Below are 16,999 nucleotides of genomic sequence, written 5' to 3'. Positions count from 1 at the left end.
ATCTTTGAGTGTCTATTTATTCTAATGGATAAAATATGGTATAATCTGCTAAACTCTTCTGAAACATAAGTTTAGAAATGGCAAGAAGAAGACTAGATGAATCTGCTGCGTGGTGGTATAAATCACTGCATGGTGGTCCTCGACCAGACTGGTCAGACACATGTTCCATGTTCCACTGTCTGTGGATGATGCCTTAAAGCAGGGTTTCCCAAACTCGGTCCTTTGATGTTTGTTGTTGTTGTGACTAAGCCAAAGGGTTGTTGGGGTCAGAGGTCATGAAAAGGCCATACCAAGCTGCTCTTCTCTGCAGATTGATGTTTGTTACACGAAAAAAGACGTGCCTCGGCTGAAATAACACTTTAAAAGTACAACAAGAAGAAATCGGTCTTACGTGGTGCTTGGCGAGCTTGATCTCAATGGCTTTGGGGTCTCCTACAGCCTTCTTCTGTTCGTTGAGCAGCTCTTCTGTGTTGCTCATCCAGGCCAGAAGCTCGTCCAGCGCATGCTGGAACTGCCCCAGAGCCAACAGCGCTCCCTCCAGTTTGTGCTACACACAATCAGTACAAAAACGTCAGAGTCAGGTCAAAGTCACATGGTGAAAACACTCGCCATGTGAGAGTAATGAATCCATTTTTACGGGAATGAGAGGGGAAAGGTACTTTATCAATTAGAGATAACAGTATGCAGTTCACTATTCTGGTCACATATTCTTGTCACAAGGTTCTAATTATATGTAGGCTATACAGAAAGAGACAGCTCAGAGAGAAAATCTATCTTCTTCAACAACAAAAAACAAAAACAGTATTGAATTAAGCTTGTATGGTTCTGTTATTTTCACCCCCCTCCTCCTCTGGTATACCTCTAGCCCATAGCCGCGGGAAGCAGGGGTGCTGAGGGTGCTTCAGCACCCCAGAGAAATCAGAAAAAATATATATATATTAATTTAAAGAAATCACAAAAGTAGTGCACTGGGCCTTTACTAGTCCTGTTTTAGCGGACTGATATAGCCACCTGTAGCTATGCTCAGACGACTATGCTCCAGCCCCAGTCTGACCTACCTGTCTGTTGATGATCTTTTCATCCAGGTTGTCCCAGAGCATTTTGAGCTCGGTCATGGGCTCCTGGATGGCACAGCGGTCGTACTCCTCCGTCACCTTCTTCAGCAGCAGGCCTGCCTGATGGTTAAGTCGCTCCATCTCCATCTGCAGCTGATATGCCTCACCTTTGAACTCCTGAAACACCACACAAGGGATTGTGTGCAACCCGTCAATATAACTACAAGGTTATGATGTGCAGGAAAATGATCAGCAACAAAAGAGTGATCAAATTAAGATCCTACATCTGTACAGCTCAAAAGCTTTATTAAAAGAACACTTAGCATGAGAATAGCAAACAGTGGGTAGACATTACTTTGTTCTATGGTGACACATCTTTTTGTTCAGCTCCTGTGCAAAGGTGGATGTGCCTAAAACCACCATCATTAACTATTCCATTTGAGCGTCACAATAGCTTTTTCTTATTGTAGATCAAAGGAGAGGAACAGATGTCAATGCTCTATGTAGTATTAATTACACTGTTCCTACACCGCACTTCAATAAGGGCAGGGCATGAACTGAACATCCATAAACACAGCTGCTGTTTGCTCTGTAATATTGGTGGACTTGAAATAAACAAATCAACACATTCACTTGAGTGAGATCAACTCAAAGTTATTTATGATGTTTCGATCAGATAAATGTGGGAATAGATCAATAGTTTGGTCTAAGATTCCTCATAGCTAATGCATTCTATATAATATGTTTTATTATTATTATTATTATTTATTATTATTATTATAATAAAAGGTGTAGAAACACAATACCTTGAGTTCTTCTATCTGCTGCTTGACAGTGTCCAGGTCTGTGCCCACAGGTGACATAGAACCCAGTTTGTGCTCCACGATGTCCACCCAGTCAAACATACCCTGTAGATAGAGGGAGTGGGCACCATTGTCAGTGGGAGAACACAATGCTAGCTTTCCAACAGCTCAGATTTCACATTCATTATCATTCATATCACTTAATCCATCAATTCTTCTAAAGTAAAAGCAACACTGTCAACGAAAAAGAGATATTAGCACATGATGAAATAGACGGACCTCAACTTATTCACTCAAGTCTAGGAGGGGGTAGTTAATGTATAACCCAACAGTGTAAATCTAAGCCTTTTAAAACCACTTCATTAAAAGAGCCACACACACCCATATAAACCATCCCAACCAATAAGAAATAACATATAGCAACATGCTGTCATTGCAGTTTACACTCCTAAAATTAAAAACAATGCCTGTTACATGACAATTTCCTTTGATCTAAATTATTTGTGCCTGGTAAACTGCTAAAAGTCATTGTGTAAACTCTGTCCCTTGATTATGTCTGAGAACGACTATGTTGCATGGCAAACACTGATTAGCATTAACACATTAACATTGCTTGATTAATGGGGCCATTGACAGGGCCATTGATCATATGATTAACACAAAACCACAGACACTTCAATCAACATGAATGAAGTTGTGAACATGTCCTGAGTAATTTTGGTGACTTTCTCTTTCCTATGAGTAAAAACAGGGGAGGCAGAGTGAAATATATTAACGAACACAATGACTAACGAAACCTCAGAAGTTTTACATGCAAATAATGGTATTCATTTCCTCAGAGTCCAAACCATAAGCTGCTTAGTGTTAGTCAGTGTGTTCAGTGACAGCAGGGCCATGTTCAGCAGGCAAGGAATGGGAGATAACGTTTTATCTGATCTTGACCAATAAGAACAAAGATTGTGTGCCCTACTGAACAGTTTTGCTGTATGACAAAGCATAGCAGTTAACCCATAATGAACAGTAATGTACCTGCAGGCCATCCTGGAACTGTACAGCAGCCTGCATGGCCTCATCCAGTCTGTCCACTCTCTCCTTCCACGCCTTGTTCAGAGTCTCCCACGCCGAGTTCACCTGGTGGAGAAAACAACAACAGCGGTCAGGGAATAGGACCTATACACAGCAGCTGAAGACACATACTACCCTATATAAAAATACAAATAAAGAAACCATTATATTTATATGATTTACCAGCATTATATACACTCCCGGTCAAAAGGTTTGGGCACACCTACTCATTCAAGGGTTTTTCTTTATTTTTTACTATTTTCTACATTGTAGAATATTAGTGAAGACATCAAAACTATGAAATAACACATATGGAATCATGTAGTAACCAAAAAAGTGTTAAACAAATCAAACTATATTTGATATTTCAGATTCTTCAAATAGCCACCCTTTGCCTTGATGACAGCTTTGCACGCTCTTGACATTCTCTCAACCAGCTTCATGAGGTAGTCACCTGGAATGCATTTCAATTAACAGGTGTGCCTTCTTAAAAGTTAATTTGTGGAATTTATTTCCTTCTTAATGCGTTTGAGACAATCAGTTGTGTTGTGACAAGGTAGGGGGGGTATACAGAAGATAGCAGTATTTGGTAAAATAGTTACCAGCCTCAGAAATTGCAGCCCAAATAAATGCTTCACAGAGTTCAAGTAACAGACACATCTCAACATCAACTGTTCAGTGGAGACTGTGTGAATCAGGCCTTCATGGTTGAATTGCTGCAAAGAAACCACTACTAAAGGACGCCAATAAGAAGAAGAGACTTGCTTGGGCCAAGAAACACAAGCAATGGACATTAGACCGGTGGATATTTGTCCTTTGGTCTGGAGTCCAAATTGGAGATGTTTGGTTCCAACCACTGTGTCTTTGTGAGACACGGTGTCGGTGAACGGATGCTCTCCGCATGTGTATTTCCCACCGTAAAGCATGGAGGAGGAGGTGTTATGGTGTGGGGGTGCTTTGCTGGTTACACTGTCTGTGATTTATTTAGAATTCAAGGCTATGTAAGGGCTATTTGACCAAGAAGGAGAGTGATGGAGTGCTGCATCAGATGACCTGGCCTCCTCAATCCCCCGACCTCAACCAAATTGAGATGGTTTGGGATGAGTCGGACCGCAGAGTGAAGGAAAAGCAGCCAACGAGTGCTCAGCATATGTGGGAACTCCTTCAAGACTGTTGGAAAAGCATTCCAGATGAAGCTGGTTGAGAGAATGCCAAGAGTGTACAAAGCTGCCATCAAGGCAAAGGGTGGCTATTTGAAGAATCTCAAATATAAAATATATTTTGATTTGTTTAACACTTTTTTGGTTACTACATGATTCCATATGTGTTATTTCATAGTTTTGATGTCTTCACTATTATTCTACAATGTAGAAAATAGTAAAAATAAAGAAAAACCCTTGAATGGGTAGGTGTTCTAAAACTTTTGACCGGTAGTGTATATCCTTATGTAAGTCGATAAGATATCTACATGTAAGGTATCTGTCATTTTAGTTTGCCTGTCCAGAGTACTTGGGTAAAGTGATTTATTTTTAAAGGTGACGTTCTGATGTCATTGATTACCTCATCAATACTCTTCTTTGTGACTGGCTTATCTGGTTCGCCACAGGCAGCCATAAGCTCCGCCCCCAGGTTCCGCACCACATCAAGCTCCTCCTGAAGGCCGTCAATCTCCTCCTTGAAGCTCTGGGAGAAAAGACAAATATCAGTCCCGAGAAGTAACTAAACCTACAATCACATCAAACATGTTACATGAATGTAAGAAGCTTTATTTAGCATAGCAAGACAAAAATAACTGCTTACTGCACTCTTAGAAAGAAAGGTGTTATTTAGAACCAAAAAGGGTTCTTTGGCTGTCCCCATAGGATAACCCTTTGAAGAACCCCTTTAGTTCGAAGTAGAAACCTTTTGGGTTCCATGTAGAACATTTTCCACAAGAGAGTTCTACACAGAACCCAAAAGAGTTATACCTGGAACCAAAAAGGGTTCTCCTATGGGGACAGCCACAAAACCCTTTGGGAAGCCTTTTTTCTAAGAGTGTGTAATGCTCCTAATTCCACCTTATAGTGAACATGTTTTGATGCTCTTTCACCTCCAGATACTCCTGCTGCTGTTTCACCACAGAGGGGTCGACTCCAGGCTCCTCCAGCTCCCTCAGCAGGTCCTGGGTGTCCTTGATGGTAACGATGAGGGCACAGTGGTCACACCAGAACTTGTCTGCCAGGTCCATTACATCCAGCAGCTTGGCCTCCCTCTCCTCCATCAGGGCATGGATCTCATTCCAGGTGAACACCATCTGGTCCAGCTTGTCTTGCACAGCTTGAAGACACAGAGAATAAATAACAGTATTATTTATTTAGGCCTTCTATCCTCAACACCAACCGTTCTGTAATATGGTGTGGTGTCTGGCAGCTTGAGACTAGGTCTTCAGCTAACTCATTTATTTGGCTGGAGAGAGAACTTCAGTTGATTTTGATTTGCAGCTAATGTAGCAGTACAGCTATTGGCAGCTAATGTAGCAGTCCAGCTATTGGCAGCTAATGTAGCAGTCCAGCTATTGGCAGCTAATGTAGCAGTCCAGCTAGTCACCCAAACCATACACTTCAACAACAGCTGAAGTGGGGAAACACTTGGTTGATCTGTAGTAGTGTGAGGCTACAGTTATGTACTGTACAGTGTTTTCAAACATCACCAAAACTATCTGTGCTAACAAGCATTTCCCCCAATGACAGGTACAGGGAAACAGTAGACAATACCTTTAGCAGATACGTCCTTGTCAGCTCCCGCTGAGCGCGCGATCATCTCCTCGCCGCGCTGCTTGAGCGTGTCGTAGGATGGCTGCAATTTCTCCAGGTCCGCGGACACAACCTTGTTCTCTGTGATCTGCTCCCTGATCTTCTCCACCTCCACTGAGATGGAGGGAGGCTGACGCAGGCGCTCAGCGATCCGCTCCAGGGACTCCAGCATGGGCTCGATCTTGTCATGGAACTGGGAGGAGATTGACATGGTCAAACTGGCTGCCTGGATCTAAACAATCTACATCTAATTATCAAATTAAGTACTTTTATTTATCCAAAGTACTTTTATTTTGTGAAATACTAAGGGTTAAGAGACTTAATCATTTAGCCACAAGAACCAGCAATCTACTACAGCAATGATGATTACATGCTCCTGGAAGGACTTCCAAACAACTAACCATCCATACACATATATTTTCTAACTCTGAACAATCAATCAACAGGACCATTGTCTACTCAAATGTAGAGATGCAACCCTGTTGAACCTAACTGACTCTGCAGGTGAAATCCATTCTGTCTGAACCAGACGTGCCCTGCTGCTACCCTCAGTATTTTTGTCCTGTTTTCAAAAGAAGGATATGAATAATGTTTCCTTTCCCTCTGAAGCTGCCAGCCACATGATAAGGACTTTTATCATGCCGTTTCAGCCTCAGAATTCTCTCGAGCTATGTCATTTTTTTGGCACGTCATCAAACAATCCCATCCTAAACACTTTTTTAAAATATCCTTTTATCTCCAATCAGTTACAGTAATTGAAATAACCAAAGTCAATCTCACAAGCTTGTGTGTCCTTACCATACACAATAAAAAGCTCTACAGTTCTACGATGTTGACTGCATGTCTAGGTCTCTCTTGCGCAATACATTTGAGATTTTAACAGGATTTCTACCTGTATAAACAAGGGATACATCAACTAAATAAAGAAAGTGAACGTGTGTTACCTGTGTGGATTTGGAGATGGCCTCATCCAGAGTGAAGGCCCTCTGTTTGACGTCAGCCTTGAGCTGGGCGTACAGCTGATCTGTGGCTGTGTACTTCTCCCTGATAGGGACCCCTGCCACAGGGCTCAGCTCCAGTAGCTGGGGACCTGTCTTGTTCATCTTGTCGATGTAGGGCTTGTGCTCAGCAATCAGCTCTCGCATTTGCTGTGGTGGATATATGACATTGTCAGTCAGAGAAACACCAAAACACTGAGAGAATGTCCTCTACAGCTTTGTAACACTCAAATCATCCATAGTCCATTTCCTTCATTGGTGTTAAGAGGATCTTAGTGCTATGAAGTTTTGTTGGACACTCCCCTCTGTTCCCACAAACAATAGTATTCAAATCCAGTGGCACAGAGACAACTAGCTAACAGGCTTTAAGTGGGGCTCACCCTGAGCTCCTCCTGCTGCTGTCGGAGAGCTTCGTACTCGATGGACGCCAGTGGAAGCTGGCTGAAGCTGGTGCGGGTCTCCTGGAGCCAGGGCCACAGCTCCTCGTAAGTCTCCCAGAACTGGCTGGCCAGAGACTGGGCTCGCTCCAGCTGCAGGCAGCGCTCCGAATTCATCTGACTGACAACAGCGTACTTCTCCAGGAGGGCCTGGATCTTGGCCTGAGAAAAATATAACGGAAAAAAAGTTGATGTATGCTTCTTAAATAAGAAAGCAAGGTAGATGCACACTCAGGTGCAACTTGATTTATTAGATAACCGAAATTTCAACAGCAAGCTGCCTTCGTCAGGGTTTATCCTAGAAAACTCTATCAAAGGCCTGCTACGTTCATGGACGCACAAGGGTACTCAGGAGGTATTCAACCAACAATAGATGGATGTTAGGACTTAATTCCATTATAAGACTTTATTACCTTCAAGGCTTGCTTTTCCTCCTCATCCTTGCTGTTCATGATGGCCTGGCCTGTTTTCACAATTCCATCCACGGCATCCTTGTGTCTCATGACGTCCATGGAGAAGCCCTGGTCAATCAGAGGAGGATATTTGGGGTTGAATGGTAACTAACACACAGTGCACACGCAGCTGCAGCACACATCATTGTTTACTGGCCTGTTTGTTTTCACGGCGGTGGTGGTGGCCAATGTCTCTACAGGCAGATATACAGATATACAGTATAGATGCATGACAGACATACTAACCTTCTGGGCCTGGACCTGGACAGTGGTCTGACAGACAGACTAACCTTCTGGGCCTGGACCTGGACAGTGGTCTGACAGACAGACTAACCTTCTGGGCCTGGACCTGGACAGTGGTCTGACAGACAGACTAACCTTCTGGGCATGGAGCTGGACAGTGTTCTGACAAGACAGGCTAACCTTCTGGGCCTGGAGCTGGACAGTGGTCTGACAGACAGACTGACCTTCTGGGCATGGAGCTGGACAGTGGTCTGACAGACAGACTGACCTTCTGGGCCTGGAGCTGGATAGTGGTCTGACAGACAGACTAACCTTCTGGGCATGGACCTGGACAGTGGTCTGACAGACAGACTAACCTTCTGGGCCTGGAGCTGGACAGTGGTCTAACAGACAGACTGACCTTCTGGGCCTGGAGCTGGACAGTGGTCTGACAAGACAGACTAACCTTCTGGGCCTGGAGCTGGACAGTGGTCTGGTCCTGTTCCAGCCTGATCTCCCCCAATGACAACATCTTCCTCTCTGCTTCAGTAAGCCAGGCTAGCTCAGTGTCAGCTGCTTGTTCAAACTGCACAGAAAACATCCCATTATTCAAGGCCTAATTAAAGGTAGACTTAGCAATATGATGTCATTGTACACAGCGGGGCAACTTCCTGTACCCAATGTGAGTATGCCTCAAGGGGGAGCATAAATTGGGAAGAGCTTATAAGGTCCGTCCTGGTAGATTTCAATACTATTGTTGTTTATGCCTGTAGGCAAGATGTCGCCCCGCTGATTATGGTAATATAATATTGCTTCAAATATAAAATATATAAAAATATGTCAAAGAATATCTGCAGAAGTAAAACAATTAAGAGATGTGGGAAGTAAAATCCACGGGTTTGGGACAATTCATCCATGATTCTTCCAAACCATATCATAACCATAGTGGTTCTCTGTAGCTCAACTGGTAGAGCACGGCGCTTGAAACGCCAAGGTAGTGGGTTCGAGCCCCGGGACCACCCATACACAAAAATGTATGCATGCATGACTGTAAGTTGCTTTGGATAAAAGTGTCTGCTAAATGGCATATTATTATATTATTATTATAACCTATTTTCTTTATTGTCTGTATTAAAGCATATGCTTTTTAATGAGCAAATAATCAGATGCAAATGTACCCACCCTCTACAACAGTTCCCAGTGTTTAATTAACAACAACGACAGAAAACAAAGCTCCCAAAGGGCACGGATGCCAAACGAGACAGGATTTAGTTCTGAAAGCAGATGGGATTAACACTATAACAGCCCCAATCACCCAGAACGCAAATTAGCATTCTGGTCAGGGCTGGTCCCCTTTGTTGAGCAAGTTTGATGGGCTGTGTTTCCATTTTGTATCTGTTTATGAATTCCTCTGTTTACAGTTGCCGGGTACTGTGACTTTAAGTGGTGTTTCTACCTGCTGTGATTTCAGTATAGCAGCATCTATCTGCTCCACGTGATGTGCGATGGTGTCGCTGGTGGCCTTGTAGCGATCGTTGTCCTCTGTCACTAGCTTGTCCAGGCCCTCCCGGGCCCTCCATGGGACCAGCTCCAGCAGAGAGCTGCTCACCTCGTTCAGTTTGTCCACCTGGGGTTTGTGATCCCTGGCCTCTTTCAGCAACGCCTGGTTGACATAGAGGATCCTACAGTGAGCAGTGAGCATCAATCTATCTATCCTTGCACTGTGTTTATAGCCATGTGATATGGCTGTCGTAATTTTACCTTGATGTTACAGCATATTCCAAGTAATACCATCATCCCATATGACGGATTACAACTAACATGAATCACATGACAAGTCTACATATCTGACATCACCGGCAGGTAGCCTAGCAGTTAAGAGTGTTGGGCCAGTAACCAAAATGTCGCTGGTTCGAATCCCTGTGCCAACTAGGTGAAAAATCTGTTGATGTGCCCTTGAGCAAGGCATTTAACCCTAATTGTTCTGGATAAGAGCATCTGCTAAATGACTAAAATTGTAAAATGTCATCACCACCAAAAAAACTATCCCAGGCTATACTTAAGTGATAATGCCCTTGAAGCCAGTGTTTGAAGGATATATTGGCACTGGCTTCGAGGGTATTATCACTTTTATACAACGTGTTACCAACATATTCAAATAATGATTTACATATTTTCATTAAAAACGTTATTTTGATTAATTTATTCTTACTATTTCATCCTTCCACAAAATATAGTCCCAACACATATCTAGGGTTGTTACCCAAGCCGGCTGGTCGTTCGTTCTATCGGTTCGTTCAGACTTTTTGTTCTGTAGGTTCTAAATGTTCCATTGCCATACTGGCTGGCAACGTTCTTATCCCTTGCTTGCTAGCTAGCCAACTATGGCTAACTTACAGACACGTCAAAAAGTGCAAACAGAATAACAGCAAAGTAGCCGCATTTGCATTTATTTAAACTGTTTTCTAGTGACATTTATTTGGAAACATCCATAACAATGAGTTAATGAGGCGCGATTTCGCCTCGCGTAAAAATGTGCTCGCTCGTCAGGACACTGTTGTTCAGAGGTGCTAGCCAACAACACAGCTAACACAATCACTTCAAACTGAATCTGGAAAGACTGCAAACTAGCTGCACTTTGTTTCGTTTTTACCTTTTTTCAATTGACATTTCTTTGTATATATCCATAAAAATTATGCCAGCTGATTCATGATTTCGACTGGCTGAGAAATGCTGCCTGCCTGCCTGTCTCGTCCAGACACATTCATTACTATGGGACAGCTGGAGATTGAATTTGAATATTGAAACAATGTTGCAAATTGCAGAGAGACAGACAGCAAGGTTTATACAAATCTCCACTGTTGAAATCTAAATATTAGTCTAAAAGAAATGTGAGATCATGTCTAGATGCTTTTTATTGTGGAGATCAAGTTCATAAATTGCCTGGCTGGGCTGATGAGAGAGTGGATTGCACAGTCAGATGGAACAGAGTAAACAGCCATTTTAACGCCATAGATTTAGCCAGTGGTAACTTGTGGGATAGACACCGCCTGGAATGCGGTTTTAACTAATCAGCATTCAGGATTAGACCCACCCGTTGTATAAAGCAACTTAATAACTAGTCTAAACTGCTCTCCCCAACAAAAGGTCAAGCAAAAGAGGCCTATCATTACCTTCTGCCTGTCTTGTGCCTGGATGAGCTGCTCTCCTACAGGCTCCTGAGCAGCGAAGGCGGTGAGCTCAGCCTCGACATTCTTCAGCCAGGAGTTGAGGTCTTCATGGGTGTGCTGAAGCTTGGAGGCCAGGGTCAGGGCCTGGTCCAGGGTCTTAGACACGTTATCACTCATGGAGTTGATCTCAGCGTATCTCGTCTTTATCCCGTCCAGCTTGCCTTGGATGACAACCACCTCATCACCTACAGAAGGTAAAAGAAGATACATTAATTCAGATTAATCAATAACACTGATGTGTTTCATTCACATTATAGGTGTAGTATTCAACATATTGTCTCACCTGTTGTTTGTTTCAGCAGCTCCAATCCATTGGCAATGGCTTGATCAACATTCTGCTTCCTCAACTCAATGTCTTCATGTAGGGCCTGGATAAGACACAAAACTTTAGCACCAACTTATCTGACTCAAACAGCAATGGGAATCAAGAAGGAATGGGACTTTTCCACACAAACTAAACAAAATGAACTGAACTGAAAGTAACAAAGTAGCTAGGTGTAATTTAAAATAACTTAAAAACGATGTAAATGGATAAAGAATGAATGAATGTTAGGCATGAGGAGGAGTGTAGCGGTAGTAGTACCAGCTGTTCTGCACACTGCTTTTCGAGCACATCCGTCTTGTAGTCTTTGACGGACACTTCGCTCAGCCTAGTGTGCACTTCGTTGAGCCAGTTCATGAGGGCCACCTCGTCTTCTCCAAAGAGCTGTGCGTTGGCCAGAGCCTGCTGCAGCATCTTAGCCTTCCTCCTACAGCGCTCCTGAAGCTCTACGTAACTAGCCTGGCTGGAGTCCAGCTTAGACTGCACCAGCTCCTTATCGTCCACTGAGCTGACCAGCTTTAGCATCTGACCCAGGCTGACGGCCTGAACCAGGTCTTTACTGTGAGTCATTATCTCCTCCTCTAAAACCTGACCACATCACAACCACACATGGAACACACACCAGGGGGATAAACAAAAGACACACAAACCAACACAAAGGGGGGAAATGAATACTGAACCAATAAGAAACTCAAAATGTATGATGCGAATCATAATAGAAACGTCAATACATGAGAAACTGAAAACAAGGGATTGGGCGACTGATAAGTAACATCAATGACTGAAACATTAGTTATCATACCTTGTGCTGGGAGATCTGCTCTTCCAGCTTGGAGGTCTGTGTGCCAATGGGTTCAGCCTTGGCCAAGCGTTTCTCTGTGGCAGAGAGCCACTCAGACAGAGGCTCCAGTGTCTCATGGAACTGCTGAGCCACAACCAGAATGCTCTTCAGCTGTTTGTGCCTACATTACCCAGCATGCCAAGAGAGAACAGAAGAGGAGGGACAGGTAGAATGATGAGACATTTACATTTTAGTCATTTAGCAGACGCTCTTTTCCAGAGCGAATTACAGTTAGTGAATACATATTTTTTTTATACTGACCCCCCGTGGGAATCGAACCCACAACCCTGGCGTTGCAAACGCCATGCTCTATCAACTGAGCTACATCCCTGCCGGCCATTCCCTCCCCTACCCTGGACGACGCTGGGCCAATTGTGCGCCGCCCATGAGTCTCCCGGTCGCGGCCGGCGGCGACAGAGCCTGGATTCGAACCAGGATCTCTAGTGGCACAGTTAGCACTGCGATGCAGTGCCTTAGACCACTGCGCCACTCAGGAGACAGGTTCACTCCCTCAACTAAAGTATGGCCTGGATGAAAAATGTATGCACTCACTAACTGTAAGTCGCTCTGGATAAGAGCGTCTGCTAAATGACTACAATGTCAAAAAAGAAAGATACTGTATGCCAAGATACTGGTCTCCTCAAAGACCTATGGCGCTCAGTCTATCTCCAGATAACGCAATTGAAGAATTATACCTAACAACTGTCTCTTAGGGGTGGTGGGGGAGGGTCAATTAATTCTGTCTTCAGGACACTTATCCAGAATGCAACACCTCATTTGTCTGTATCGTCCAAAATCTGCAGCGCATATAAGACTGAGGCAAGGGATGGCATTTTCATAGCGAAAATCTAATCAGCAGATTTTCCACATTGAATCACAACTCCAATATTTATTTAAATGAGAAACACTTTGCTCAAATGAATCTCTCAGGGAAGTTTTACAAAATAGTGTTAGAAAAGATGGGTGTAAGATTTCAGGTGGTTTTGCAGACAGACCTGTTCTCAGCCTTCTTCAGCAGAGCGTCCCACCTCTGCCCCAGGCACTCAATCTCCTTCCCCACCTTCTCCTTGTCCACCGACTCTGCTCCCAGCTCCGCAACCTTCCCACCCTCCTTCTTAATCAGCTCCACCGTGGGCCTGCGGTCATCAAGCAGCCTCTGGAGGAGCTGTCCAGGACAAACAAAGTCGAAGAAGTTACAAGGCCCGTTCAACATGTTTCGAGCACAATTACTGCTTTTCAGGGAAAACTGTAAATCTAATGGCCTTGCATACATTCAAAAGAAGCTTAAGGATAGCCCTTAATAATGCTCCACAATGGATGGCAATAAAAAAAGATGAACGGATAAATCATTAAAGCCTACATGAATTCTGTGAATGGGTTTGAATGTATAAATTAGCAGCTACCGCTTTTATGTAATCAGTTCTCTAGTGGCTTACTATCTGCTCCTGGATCTGTGCCTTGACGACTTTGAACTCGGCAGACGGAGGTTTCTGATTGGACACCAGGTCCTCTGTGTCCGTCAGCCAGCTGAGCAGGGACTCCAGGGCATCCTGGAACCTCCCACAATGCAACAGGGCCTCGTGCAGCTGCACTGACCGCTCAGCAATCTATGGAAGATCATTTAAATATAGGCATCACATGTATTATGATATAGGGGGTAAGTATTATGGCCAAGTAAAAGTCATGTTCAGTAACTAATTACACATTTGTAATACGGTAACAAATCAAACTAATTAAAGCTATCAATCATATTGCATAACATTAAGCAAGAATGCAAAGGAGTATTATTTGTAAACTTGTCTAAACTTTGACCTCTTTCACCTACGTAAAAAGCAATAAAGACCAGAGTGTGAAGTAGATTAATAACCCAAAGACTAGCTAACCTTTTTGTTGAGAGTGTTCCATCGAGTGTTGACATCCTCCAGGTCATGTTCAAGGCCCTTGGTGCTGGTGCCTTTGGCAGCATTCTGGATCAGGCCCTGGCCCAGCCAGTTAATGTCTTGCAACTGGCTCTGCAGTGGATCAACCTCTTTCTGGAATACCTGTGGCCAGAGATAATAAAGTTGAAATAATGAAATAATATAAAAATAATGTTGTATTATCAGACGCAGAACAACTGAGAGCTGATGAGAGATAATGCTTTATCTCAATAAGATAGATGATGTCAGAGGTTCATAAGGGCAAGACTTCAAAAAAGTCAAAACAAGATATGTTTGATGTTGCTTATATTCCTACCCTACGTTTTAAGAGAGCTCTCAGGAATGCATTAGTTGCTTTCAGGGTTATCTGGTCGTTATCCAAAAAGTTCTTGATTCATGCCATACATTTACATTTTCAAATTCCCGCTGAAGAAAGATAAGACATTCCATTAGTTTACAAAAATCCAGCAATTGGCAGGATATCTTACATTTTTTAGATATCTCTGTTTGCCTATACCAATTCTCTCTGAGACTACCTCGGCGAGTGTAAAGTTTATTGAAATGCATTGGTTATTTGTGAGCCATGCATTACCCCATAAAACAAAACAAAGACAAGTCAAATTGGATTATCAGCTAAGCACTTTGACTGTCCACAATCAACAATAAGGTTGAGAAAATGCAGCTGAGTATTCCAAAATGTTTTGCCAGTCACTGAAGACTGACTGTATACACAGGCTGCTGATTTAGGCCACAAGCTGGCATAACACCAACCTATTTCTGACTGGTCAGCACTGCAGCTTCTAGAATGGAATGCAGGGCAATCAGTTAAACACACCAGACAGACACACAGGACAGGCTGAACCCAATTCAGACCTCATGTAATCTGATAATCAAGGAACGCCCAGAGCCAGCCCAGGCAGCGTCCCAGCAAACACTAATGAAAAGTGCCATATCTATCAAACGAAATGTGTATTTATTTGGCCCAGTTGAAGATAGAAACATCCTGCAATGCTGGAGTTGGAGGAGACTATTTTGGGGTACCTGGGGGGAGGCCAAACCCACAAGGTCCATTTTGGGACATGCAGCTATAGCAGTTAACAGGCTCTCAATCTCCTCATCCCTTATTTCTTGGTACGCCCGTGGCTCACTGCCATTGGCCAAGCAGGCCTCCCTTTCCACTGACAACAGAAAGTCCTCCAGGTCTTCCATGCTGTATTTCCGTGGTTCTATAGCTCTGTGGTGTTGCAAGTCAAACGGTTTAACACCCATATTCTGTCTACACTCTGACCGCGGCCCAGAACTCACATAGGGCTCTGGCTGTGTGACGACCACGCTGACCAATTCACAGTCTGACTGATAGGACATGTCCTCTTGCAGCTCGGCAGTGGGGAGCTCATCGTAGCTTGCTAGCGTCCTATAGACTCCATTTTGGACCCTACTGGCTGACCTCGAGGACCGTCTTCTGTCAGTCGAGTCCCTACTGTTTGATCTTGAGGAGCACCTGTCTGTGGAGTCCCTGTATTCTCCATTAGTGATGGTCAACTCTGTTTCACTCAGGTCTGTCACACAGGTACCATTCCCCTCCTGGGACTCCTGTACAGGGTAGTTGCTCTGTCCTGGGTGGTACAGTGCCCTGGGTATGTTGTCCCTGACAGGGGAGAAGGGGAACTCCTCCTGTCCTGAGCTGAGGGAGCGGCCTGGCTTCAGCTCCCCAGACACGTGCATGGCCTCGGAGGAGGAGAGGCTCCTGGTGCCTGGTCCTGGTTTCCTGGAGGCCCGGTTGGAGCGGCGTTCCCTCTCTGCGGTGGGGCTGCACAGGCCCGAGTCCTCCTCTGACGTCAGAGAGTTGGTGACACTCTGTCCCCTCCTGCCACGGACCAGACCATGGCTCAACCTATCCACTCTGTCTGAACACAGGGTGCCACTGCGACTGGTGAACTCCCCTTCGTTATTGGGGGCGAATGTCCTCCAGGAGCGCCGGTGGTGTGGGGGCTCCGTTTTCTTCTCCCCTCCCTGACCCAGACGAGGCTTAGAGAGCACCGTCCCCGCTCCCCTGATGATGTCACCGTTGAGTTTCAGCCCATCAAAGATGGCACACTCCAGCCTGGCTACCTCACGGCTGCGGAGCTCAAATGCGCTGGAGGAGGTAAGGACTCCGTTGCCACACAGGCTGCTCATGTCCAGGATGCGCTGTGTGTAGGGTAGAGTGCCAGTGAAGTGCCTGGAAGTCAGGCTGCCCTTGGAGCCACAGTCAATCTGCTCGTTGAGGCGGACAGTGTCGTAGATGGATCTCTGGGGAACGTAGCAGTCATCAATGTTTAGGTCCTCCTCCTCCCCTTTGCCCACACAGGAGGGGTTCTGGCGGAGGCAGTCTGGTCTGCTAAGAGGTTTCCCCATCTTAAATCCAACTGCACTGACTCAGAGATAATAAAATAATACTCAAAATGTAGTAATGTGTTTAGGTATGTTGTTTCAGTGCAAATATTTGCTGCAAAAGCAAAAGGCCCCCAAAAAATGAATGAAAGTGCATATTCTATATACACTTTTCACTGCACTTAATTTGCTATAACAAAATCAATTTGTTCTTAAAAAATAAATAACAAATGTTAAAATATTTGTTATCAATTTGTGCAATTACTTATAAAAATGAAATATATATAAAACATAGACCTAACAATAAAATCTATCTCTCCCAATCGTGATAATCCAAACAGCTAAAATAATGGACCTCAATAACACCAGAGCCACATATCACCCTCAGTCAGAAAGTAATAAAGGCTGTGCAATCGGTATCTGGAACAAGACAGAACCAGTCCGTCCATTGAGTCACCTGTCCTCAAAGAATTCCCTACTTGGTCCTGTT

The 16,999-nt window shown here is 44.1% G+C and overlaps 1 protein-coding gene across 5 annotated transcripts in view; it reads right to left on the bottom strand.

Moving 5' to 3' along the window:
* Positions 1–16,999, bottom strand: part of LOC311100987 (dystonin-like) — a gene marked incomplete at its 3' end in the record, with an annotated part of 186,503 nt that overhangs the window by 27,811 nt on the left and 141,693 nt on the right. For all 5 annotated transcript variants that reach the window (XM_084141993.1, XM_084141990.1, XM_084141992.1 and 2 more), the window contains 19 exons: positions 14,101–14,259; positions 13,654–13,824; positions 13,213–13,382; positions 12,179–12,338; positions 11,638–11,964; positions 11,338–11,422; positions 10,998–11,239; positions 9,281–9,487; positions 8,291–8,410; positions 7,564–7,671; positions 7,094–7,312; positions 6,660–6,863; positions 5,677–5,908; positions 5,013–5,239; positions 4,484–4,606; positions 2,888–2,989; positions 1,862–1,963; positions 1,059–1,232; positions 392–547 (listed from right to left, as the gene is read on the bottom strand). In XM_084141993.1, coding sequence (XP_083998119.1) covers positions 392–547; positions 1,059–1,232; positions 1,862–1,963; positions 2,888–2,989; positions 4,484–4,606; positions 5,013–5,239; positions 5,677–5,908; positions 6,660–6,863; positions 7,094–7,312; positions 7,564–7,671; positions 8,291–8,410; positions 9,281–9,487; positions 10,998–11,239; positions 11,338–11,422; positions 11,638–11,964; positions 12,179–12,338; positions 13,213–13,382; positions 13,654–13,824; positions 14,101–14,259 — 3,288 coding nt within the window. The remainder of the gene's footprint in view (positions 1–391; positions 548–1,058; positions 1,233–1,861; positions 1,964–2,887; positions 2,990–4,483; positions 4,607–5,012; positions 5,240–5,676; positions 5,909–6,659; positions 6,864–7,093; positions 7,313–7,563; positions 7,672–8,290; positions 8,411–9,280; positions 9,488–10,997; positions 11,240–11,337; positions 11,423–11,637; positions 11,965–12,178; positions 12,339–13,212; positions 13,383–13,653; positions 13,825–14,100; positions 14,260–16,999) is intronic.

This window comes from Coregonus lavaretus (assembly GCF_964263955.1).
Source record: "Coregonus lavaretus genome assembly, chromosome: 25".
Taxonomy (NCBI): Eukaryota; Metazoa; Chordata; class Actinopteri; order Salmoniformes; family Salmonidae; genus Coregonus; species Coregonus lavaretus.
Note: the sequence above shows the minus strand (reverse complement) of the source record. Positions and strands in the feature narration are given on the sequence as shown.